The 10,750-nt window shown below is 31.3% G+C and overlaps 1 protein-coding gene across 5 annotated transcripts in view; it reads left to right on the top strand.

Annotated features, from left to right (window-relative positions):
* Positions 1 to 8,381, top strand: part of Cadps (calcium-dependent secretion activator 1) — a 49,439-nt gene extending 41,058 nt beyond the window's left edge. For all 5 annotated transcript variants that reach the window (XM_074144062.1, XM_074144065.1, XM_074144064.1 and 2 more), the window contains 9 exons: positions 1,058 to 1,214; positions 1,974 to 2,115; positions 3,467 to 3,622; positions 4,529 to 4,682; positions 5,455 to 5,613; positions 6,786 to 6,902; positions 6,991 to 7,095; positions 7,172 to 7,308; positions 7,952 to 8,381. In XM_074144062.1, coding sequence (XP_074000163.1) covers positions 1,058 to 1,214; positions 1,974 to 2,115; positions 3,467 to 3,622; positions 4,529 to 4,682; positions 5,455 to 5,613; positions 6,786 to 6,902; positions 6,991 to 7,095; positions 7,172 to 7,308; positions 7,952 to 8,156 — 1,332 coding nt within the window. In that variant the 3' untranslated portion in view covers positions 8,157 to 8,381. The remainder of the gene's footprint in view (positions 1 to 1,057; positions 1,215 to 1,973; positions 2,116 to 3,466; positions 3,623 to 4,528; positions 4,683 to 5,454; positions 5,614 to 6,785; positions 6,903 to 6,990; positions 7,096 to 7,171; positions 7,309 to 7,951) is intronic.
* The last annotated feature ends 2,369 nt before the right edge of the window (positions 8,382 to 10,750 follow it).

The raw sequence follows: 10,750 nt of genomic DNA on the forward strand, positions 1-10,750 counted from the left end.
TGATCACGATCCAACCAAAGACCAGCTATCTAAGAAATTCGCCAACAAGCCCACTTCACATCATATGTATTTTTTTTTTTTTTTTGCGAGCTGTAAGTTCATGCGGCACTACTCTACATCTGATTTTTACCTTAACTAGCTAATGGCATTCAACCAGTTCTGCAGTAAAAGCTCAAATACTTGTGTTTGGATGTAGGCAGACAGATTTCCGTAAAGCTTCAAGTTTTCATAGTCACCTTCCTGAACGGAGAAGTCGTATCACCACTATTATTAAATTTTAGAAAAGACCCATTTTAAATTATTTGCAGGAGTATGTATTTAAACCCTCTACTCAGTTTTAATATTGATACAATATCATGGTTTTAAGTATTGAAGGGATTTTGATAGGATTTAAGTTCAAAGATCCACTTATAAACTTACTCAGTTTCTGACTAGGAAATGTAAATAGAGGCATTAATAGTGACGTATACGCTGAGTTTCTGAATCAAGTGCCTATCTACTTTGCACCTTCAGAAAATTCAGGTTTTTTATCAGATGTTTTGACGTAAAATCTATTGTGAAAAAAATTATTTATTTTATGAGATGTTGCTAAGAATTTGGATGATTGTTGTTTGTCTCTGGTCCAGCAAAAATGTTAATATTAAGCGTTCCATTTCCGTTCGTTTGTAATCAACATTAGACATCATAGGAGCCCTAGACAAGCTATGAGAAGTTCATGCTGTAAACTGAATAAGTGTTTGCTTTTTCTACGACGCTTTATTTGAGAGGCTAATTTGAGACTTTGCTTATGTGAAGGCGACTTAACCAATGAACAATCAAATGTGTTGCACAATTGCATGTGAGCGCCTGGCCTGGACAAATTAAATGAAATTCATGTATTTTTGTGTTATTAAATCGTGAGGCACCTATTTTCTACAGTAGATCTAACGTTTATTTTTACTTCCTCTTGCTAGTTTTGTTTTCTTTGTCTTCTTGATGTTGATTTTTGAAGTGCGAAGTAACATAATTAAATACATACGTGTGTTGCAATATATTTGCATATGCTTTTGTTTTGTAGGCATTTGCTTGGTTCAGTGATCTCCTAGTGGAGCATGCAGAAATATTCTGGTCGCTGTTCGCCATGGACATGGACCAAGTTTTAGCTGAACAACCGCCAGATACCTGGGATTCATTTCCACTCTTCCAAATTATGAATGACTATCTTAGATCTGATGGTAATTTGTTTTAATTAATGCAACTTACTTTCTCCTGTTAGGTAAAAGGTGCCACAGTTGAGATCTTGAAGATCTCGGATGTCAAAAAAATGTATGAGTTAGAACTTTAAGAATTATAGTAAGAAAGACTTACGTCTTTTTCCAGATTTTTTTTATTTTTTAATGAAGTGTTTACGTTACATGTTTTCTTAAAATTATACCCATACAATTGTACGCCTTTATTGTAGTTAATATAGCAAATTCAAAGAATTCTGATGCTTTTTGTCGTAAGAGTGCTGTTACCTTCAGTCTAACTTTTATCTTCAAATTAGCATTGAATTTCCTATTATTATTCTTTTGGAGATATTTTATTCATATACTCTTACACCGACAATGAAATCATAAATAAATAATAATAATTATGTTTCGAAATGTGAATAACACATTTTAATTAATTAATAAATTTTAATAAAAATATTGTTCTAATATCAATGCAATTCCTACTTCTTCGTACTTGCTGTAAAAGAAAGTAAAATTCTGGTGTGAAACATTCACATGAATCTGTTATCGGTTGAAACGAGATCTTTGTAGGAAGCATTCCCCAAACTAATTGTTTTCTCGGTCGTTGAGAAAAGTAAACAAAAGCGATAGGTCATTGTCTGAGAAGTCAGTTCATGAGTTCCTATAATGAAAGTTGGTGGCGTTCATTTCTCGAATAAAACTAATCGTACTCATGATTATTCAACTTTTGATGGATGATTTGATTGATCTTAATTGCAGATAACCTGAAGAATGGCCGTTTTCATCAGCATTTAAGAGATACATTTGCACCACTGGTTGTCAGATATGTAGATCTTATGGAGTCTTCAATCGCACAGTCTATCCATAAAGGGTTTGAAAAAGAACGATGGGAAATCAAAGGGTATGAAATGTACACTTAATTTCTAATCAGTTTGTATTTACGCCATACCGCCAATAATATACTGAAAGTTCATGTACATAGCGTTTATAAAGTATTGTGTGTGAGTCAAGATCAATTATCTCTTTTAGAAACTTAGTTACTTTCTTCAATGCTGCTAAACCTAAGATTACCTGGTCGATGTATATCAGAGTTAATTTGTCAGTCATCTAAAAACGTATATTACTTATTTACTTATTTGTAGTTTTGTTTTGTACATTTACTTACTAGATATATTTGTGGGTTAAAAAAAAAAACATCATATTCACATACAGCTGTGATGTAGGCTTTTCAGCCGTCTTTGTTTGGTAAAGAAAAAGCTGTGTATCTTTTCAAATGTATCATGGTTTTCAGATAATTTGCTGCAGCTCTCTTGGCTACAGATCTTGTAAATAGTAGAACTAATTTTATCTTAGCTAAGTCGTTTCTAAATAATATCCACCGGTTTTGTTGTTGTTCTGTTTTGTTCTGTTTGTAGTGGTTCTGAAGTTTTAAAGTCGGAAGTAGGAATCACGGATTTGCTATTATGCCTTCCAATTCTTTCCCTATGTGTTCATTTTATTCGCTCTAACGATTTATGAAACACTCTTGTCAGGTTATTGAAGTTTGTCCAAGGAAAAAGAAAATATATATTCGCCATAATTTCGATAATTTTATTATCTTTTTTAAGGCTCAAAACTATTAGATATGTAACCGCGTCAATGGGCACTTCACGTTACAAATACGGTTATGTTAATTTTTAACATTAAAAAACGAGACTTTGCCAAAAATACACATCGATTTTGTCTTGGGCCGAACCTCATAAACATTGAAGATATTTACTTCAATTAGTATCCAATAATTGTAACCAATATGGTTTCTACTCTACAAGGAAATCATATAACGTCAGATAGTTCAGTTGATTAATTTTGTCTGTTTATATTACACTTGTTGCAGTGGACAAGTGAATGATTGAAGTTGCCACCTCTGTACAGTCAGATCACTCTTGGTACTATTTGCCTACTTTATTTTGTATAGATTATTTGAGATTGTAGTTAAACTCAAGCCATAGTATCTAGAAGTGTCTTTTTCCACCCAATACCTGAGACTAAAACTTGACTAGAGATAATTGATTATGTGTCGATGTAATGTCTCCCCTAACTGTCCTTTCGCTTCTGATCTTCAATGATGTTTTTTGTTATTGACGAAGCGCCCAAAGACGTGAAACGAGGGCCTAATGCGATTTCAAACAATGTCACGTTACAGAATTAACTAAATCTTCTAAACATCAGTTTATTACTATGCATTTTTTAACATATCTGATGGTTTTTGTAAGAAATGGATGTGCTACTTCTGAAGACTTATTTTGGAAACTGGATGCTCTACAGTCATTTATTCAAGACCTTCACTGGCCGGACACTGAATTTAGACAACATCTGGAACAACGTTTAAAACTAATGGCTTGTGATATGATTGAATCATGCATTCAAAGGTAAGTTATCTCCTCCAGTATTACTGTCAAACGTTAAGAGAAACGGTGTAATTTTTCTCGCTCTAAATAGATTTTATCTTATAATTTTTTTGTCATGCCCTTGAGCGCTCATTGAGCAATTTGTTACAACAATTTCGTTGCAGGTAATAAGTGCAACAAATTTTGTAATATTTCAAATTTTGACCCTCAAGTGACCAACAAAATAAGAATTGGTCAGATGTCATTCTATTTTTTTGTTTTTTTGTTGATTGCTTCGACTTTTTTGGCCGTTAGCACAATTTTATTTTAATTTTTAATGAATCAGTTTAATAAAAAGTAAATTGGATTAGATTTTGTATTGTAGAGAAAAAATAAAAATTGAAAACCTTATACTTCAGGGCATCATTTCTTAAAAATTCGTGCATTTATTGAAGAAAACCATTTGCCGAGGGGAATAATGGTTGAAAGCAAAACACTCTTTTGCCCAACGGTGAATTCCTTAATCAGTGAATTCACTACAAATCACTAAAACTTAACAAAAGTTTCCGAATGAGTTTGGTCTTTTTTTTAATAAAAAAAGGAGAGGTTTGTGAGTCTCCAAAGATGAGAGGAATGAAGCAGTCGCACTTTCAATTAGGCGATCTTCTAAAGCGAAGAGCGAAGTGAAAACACAAAATCTAAGATAAGAACAAAATGCAGGGTTTGGAATACAAGTTCCAAAAAAGCAAGTATGTGAAATTATTTAGAAGCTTACACTTGAGCTTACTAACACTAGGTAAATTCTGAATCATTTCTTTTTTTAGGAATAAAACTGGTAACAATAATTTTTATTACTTCTTTTCCCTTAAATCTGCTAACATGATTTTTTATATTTTAAGTAATTACTCCTTTCGCTTCATTGAACAGTTAATTTTTTTCGATTTACAGAACTGAAAGTGCATTTCAATCCTGGCTTAAGAAAGGTGTTACTTTCATTTCAACAGACTACATCATACCTTCAGAGATGTGTGCCATGGTCAATGTAATACTTGATGCTAAAAACCAGTCCTTTAAACTGTGTGCAGTCGATGGTATTGATCTGGTAAGAAGTGGTCCAAAAGCACTATCTCATTATTTCTTGTCACTAGAGCTAGTCAAAAATCCTCAACTTTTTCTAACCTTAAGTAAAAGAAAGTAATGCAATTGTGCAAATTTTTAATTTGAATTTATTTTGAAGGTTCGGAAGTACAAAGAACTGGTTTTTAAACGAGTTGGTTTTAAGAAAACAAAACTAAAGGAAACCGATAATCGAAGTTAAAATTTGATATTTGGTTTTTGTGCCATCATGAGACCTGGTAGAAATCTTTTGTCGATGTTCTATGATTTCGAAGTGCTATTTTAACGCCTGTTTTTTTTCCAAGGATTTGGTTTTATTTTCTTAAAAAAAAAAAAAAAAAAAAAAAAAAAACTGTAACAATGTTCTTTAACGTTTCCATACAAGTACCGTACTTTAATGTTTATTTGATGAAACATTTTGATAAGAAAATTAATGTCAAAATTCTGAATTGGAAGGGAATCAGTTAACGAGAAGTCTTTCTTAAGTAATAATTGTTTCGTTTTTTATAATGTAATTATTTTAAAAAGTACTCTATCGATTATCTTTTTACTTGGCACGATGCTAAAAACGTTTAGATCTTATTTGAAATATTAAATTTTGAATCAGAAAAGCTGTGTGAGTGTTTCGCGCAAAAAACTTTATTTACAACTGAAACTTTTGAATTTTAACTCATTTGTGATAGTTTAATGACTTTAGATAGTATTGTGTGATGTACTTCTAGTAATTGTAATGAAAATTTTTATTTTGTCATTTGCAGCATCAGTATCATACCAAAATTGATGATTTGATTGAGAAAACTTCTGCAAGTATGAGCCAAGGTATGATCTCAAAATTGATTGCTGTGTTGGAAGCGACATTGTCAAAAATGTCAAGATATGATGAAGGAAGTTTGATTGGTTCTATTCTGAGTTTTACGGTTGGTATATGGTTTTTATTTTTTAAAAATAAAGATTGTTGTATTGAGTTCTTAGGGTTAGAGGCGTGGCTTAGATCCCCAATGTTTAATTTTATAGAATAACAGGCTAATGTAAGAAAGATATTACATGTGCTAAAATTTAAAGTTACTTTAAAACTATTGTTTGATTCAATTTTACTGCTCTTAGAAAAAGAGTTTTCATCGGAAATATAAGTTTTGTAATCTCCTGAATTAGAAAAGATGTCCGAAAGACGTATTTGTGGAGAACCTGTTTTTGTTTGATCGGCAATCAGAAAATATCAAAAATTTAACTTTTATATGTCCTGAAAATTCTTACCAGAGGATTTTTCGGATTACAAGTTTCTGACATTTTCTTGAAAATGGCTCTGAATTTTTCTGTAAACATCGTATAAGATCGGTGCCGTAGAGAATAGGTCCCGCCCCGCTATTTTCACCTTTAATCTCTAATCTCTATTATAAGAAACAGGGAGGTCAAATTCTATTTGAAAGTTCTTGCAATAAATATTTATTTTATATTTACGTTTTAAGGGATAGGTACGCAATTTTGTATAAATGCCATTTCAGTAAATGTTCGAATATTGGAATTGTACGAATTATTATGAAAGTTTCCAGATAGGCAAATTGGACTTCCTTTCTATTTAAGTTCCATTTCTTTGAACATATATATATACATGGGTTATATATATATATATATATATATTATATATTATACATATATACATGGGTTAATCACTAAAAATAATTAAATACGTGTTTTTTATTTTTTCGAAATTTCCCGCCGTTTAAAAAAAAAGTGGGTGGAGCATATAACTCTGGTCACCCTGTATATATTGGTAGGGCAACATATTCTTTATTGTGTCTTTCTATTGGCACCGCGAGACATGTTTAGCTCTCCCTTCCGAATTACGATTTCTGGAAAATCTGGGAGGGTTAAGCCGATGCCGTGGGGAGTGAAACTCCTCTCCCGTGTTTTAATGATATCTAATTTAAAATGATTCCAATGCTTAAACCAATAAATAATTCAAAGGATTCTAAGTTTGAGAAACGTTATGCTAGGACCTCGAGAACTTAAGAAAGAGAATGTCATGTGAATGTTTTAAACCAAATTGTTATTTACATCCTTGTTTAGAAATGAAAAGTGTTTATTACAGAATGTATCTGGATCGGGAAAAGATATGGGACAAGCTTATGTGAACTTCACAAGAAATAGTATGGACCAAATTCGCAGCAAAGTTAATGATGAACTGTGGATTTTAAACTTTTTTGAAGTAATTCTTTTTTTGCTTATAAATTTTTGTATATGTAAGTGTTATCATACCTTAATAAAATGATTTTTACTATTTGTGTGCTGAACAGCAATGGTATACTGCACAAATACAAATGCTGTGCAACTGGTTGTCTGAAAGAAACGACCATTCTCTTCATCCATGTCAGTGTACATGTCTATCCCATATTGTTAAGGTTAGTTAAAACTTTTTAATGACTAGGATTAATAAAAGTTTGGAAAAATGAAATCAACCCATTTATTTATTTGCAGAAACTATACTCTGATTTTGAATTACAAGGCGTGATGGAAGATAAATTGAAATCAAAAACTTATCAAACTGTATCTTCAAGAATGCAAACAGAAGAAGCAACTTGTGCACTTACCATGTCTTCACGACGTGATGGAGAGTCAGTTTCATTAAAATACATAATTTCATTTAAAATAACAAGAATGTATTGTAATCAGACAAATTTTTTATTTCAAGTTTTCACCGTTTTGATGTCCCTTGCCCTCAAAAGTTTTGTGTTTTTACAAATTACAATTACAAAGGAAACAGCAATAAGGTTTGACCAGTTTGGCTAAAAGTGGTCAACCGGATGTGCGAAATTGCTGAATCGATTTTAAGTTTTTTGTAGTCGAAAACGACTTCTAAGATTTTATTAAAACTTTGTATTTAATTAGGCTTTACAATTTTGGTGAACAGAAATACATAAATCTATGACTTTTATTAATAATTTTTTTTCCTGGAATATTCTAAGTGTACTTTTAGAGAGGGGACCAGTAGTATGCCTCTATACGACATTCTTGTGTAATGATACGATCCTTTCACTTATTTAATTATAAGAGCCAAATGTGTTGTTAAAATTCTAAATTAGATATTTATTGTTAAAATATTTAACACAACTGTATCACTTCAAAAATAAGAAAAGAAAACAGAACCCAAATTTACGTACTGGAGATATATGGATGGGTTTTAACCCAAGTTTTAGTTAGTACTTAAAACGTTTAAAACGTAAATTATATTATTTTTTTTCTGTTCTTTCTGTGCAGAGGTAACGACGAGGAAGGATTTGATGAAGAAGACCGAGCCCGGCCCAAGGTGACAGTCAGGGAGGGCATTGGCGGTGAAGAGGACGCAAACTATGTGGCCAAAATATCCAATGTTACAGCAAATGTTGTCGGCAGAGTTGGTAATGTATTTGGTAAAGGAATTGGAGGCCTTACATCCAAATTTGGAGGCGGAAGTTGGTTTTAAAAAAAAGTGAAAACAAATAATAATAAATAATTATAAGGAGGAAAACGCCATTTGCCTAAGGTGATATTGTTACTATAATAAATAAATAAATAAATAATAGTCCTAACGTGATATTAATAAAGGAAATAATTATAAATTTTCACAAATAGTACTGGATTTTACTGTTGTTTTTGTAATAAATTAGTGGTTAGTGAGCATTGACTACGTATTTTTATTTATAATTATTTTTTTTATAGTTTCTAAATTTATTCAATATTCGCCTTAGGGTTTTATTTTTTAAATTAGATGTTGATAACAGACTGTTTTATTTGTGTATTTTATAAAAAGCTTTGGTATTTTATTTTATATTTTTGAATTTTACAAAAATATTGAGCTAACAATAAACCATTAAAGGAAAAACATTAAAAAACAAAGAAAAAACAAAATCTGAACATCCTACTAATTTGAGCAGATGCTTTAATAACTTGCTTTTTTTCATTTATCACTTCCTGAGTTTTTTCTGTTTCTTACTTGAACTTTCATTTAAATATGTTCACCACAAAAAAAAGATAATAATAATAAATAAATAAAATTAAAAAAAGATTTTAATCTGGTGTGAGATTTCATGCGACTTTTCATTTCCTAGTCTGTGCTTCTAAAGTTAGCATGTTTTTCCCTAGCACACTACTAAAATGTTTTTTTCGTGGAATAATGTTTTGTTCCTTAGGGAGCCTACAAGAAAGTTGTTGGTGCCGATTTAGAGAAAATAACGAAGAAGCTAATCGCTAAAAACAGACTTCCGAAGAAATGATGTAGCAAAAAATTTAGAGCTTAATAAATATTGTTCAGGTGTAATCACTAGTATACTAAAGTAGTAATTTAAATGAAATCATAACTTCATGTCCTAGAAATCTTATAAAATGAATTTCCTGCTCAAGTTTTTCAAATAAAATTGATAAATACAATTTTTATTCAAATTTTAAAGAAATTTTTTGGAACCATTTTCAAGAAAGTTACCTGGAAAACTGATTTGTAAAATGGGTGGTGACGAGCATAACCTACTGTTGAGTTCCATCTTATTTGTGTTTCTTGTAACAAATTGTAATTTGTATTTGTTCATTTTTCCACCACCACATGGTTATATTCTTCCGATGTTAAACTCTGTAACAAATAGGAAAATGAAAATTATTTGGCAACCAAAGGAACAACAAAAACACGCTGGATTTGACATTCAAAATTACACTGTTAACATAAAAATTGCTAGAGAAAGATAAGACTTTCAGCTTAGATGGTCTTACTCATTTCCCTTCAACTCTGAAGCTTTTGACAGATTTAGAAAGAAGCAGCTGTATAGATCAGTGAAAGTTAACGGAGTTCATACAAGGATGGAGTGGTCATAAACAGTCTGTACCTCCAGGAAAGCAATTTAACGAAGCGAGAGTATTGTGGTCCTACATGGACATACAAGAAATAAGAGCCAGATGAAGAAGTTTCATACCAGTTTAGAATTATTAATTCTGTTGTGATTATAAAAATGTTGCTTTGGCGGATTTCGCTCATTTCTGCTCGCAAACAACTTTAAGAATCTCCAGGTACAATCAAAGCGTGCCTAAAATAATAGGCATTATGTAACTTTTTAAAATTTTTACAATATTGTCTTATTCGAGCGGATCATGAACTCTCACAAAAAATAACAAACAAACAAAAGCCTTTTCTAGACGACGGTAATGAGGTTTTTAAAGAAAGTAGAAGGGAAGACGCTGAAATATAAGATCAGGTATATGGTAATTAGATTCAGTTCACACGTAAGATCATGGCAAGAGGTAGTTAGGCCTAGTTAGTCTCACTTATCGAAGCTGGCATAGCAGCACAAACTTCATTTGAAGTAAAGCTCAATGACCGCAGCCCTAAAGAGCAACCTAGGAAGGTGGGATAAAGAAAATTAACACTAAGCGAAAGGAGATGGAGAAGAGAGATAAATGAACATGGATCAAGTGGAGATTGCTTGGGATAAGGGGAATGAATTTCACATTGCTTCAGACATTGGATAGGATATAGTCTTAGAAGAAATAAAGGGATAATGAGATAAAGTTCCAGATGATGTTTAGCATGTCTAATGGTAGTTTTCTTTAAGGGAATTTATTAAACTTACGTAAAATCTGTTCTTCCTTTAAGCTCACATTAACAACACACACATATAAACAAAAGAAAGTTTGTTGTAATACATATGTTGTAAAACCTCAAGGAAGTGAAACATGAAAAAAAGCTGATATTAGAGAAAGTTATTAAACCTATTTCCCAAATAAACCAGAAGTTCCGTTTTTATTTATTTCGTTCTTTTATCAGCCGATTGTATTAACGCAAGCCATTACAGCACATCTACTCCGTATTTTGTGCCCTAATTGTTATTATAGTTTGTAGTTCAAATAAATATTCTAAAATTTATTAATACAGAAAAAAAGTTACATTCTTCTGCATGTATATATTGATAATCTATGTATAATAATAATAATAATAATAATAACATTATAATAATAATAATAATAAAATAATATGAAACGCTGTGTGTTTACGGAATAATATTAGTATTAGAGGCGATTGATCAAGTAAAATTA

This window comes from Rhodnius prolixus, unplaced genomic scaffold (genome assembly GCF_049639745.1).
Source record: "Rhodnius prolixus isolate KJV_2025 unplaced genomic scaffold, Rpr scaffold_30, whole genome shotgun sequence".
NCBI lineage: Eukaryota > Metazoa > Arthropoda > Insecta > Hemiptera > Reduviidae > Rhodnius > Rhodnius prolixus.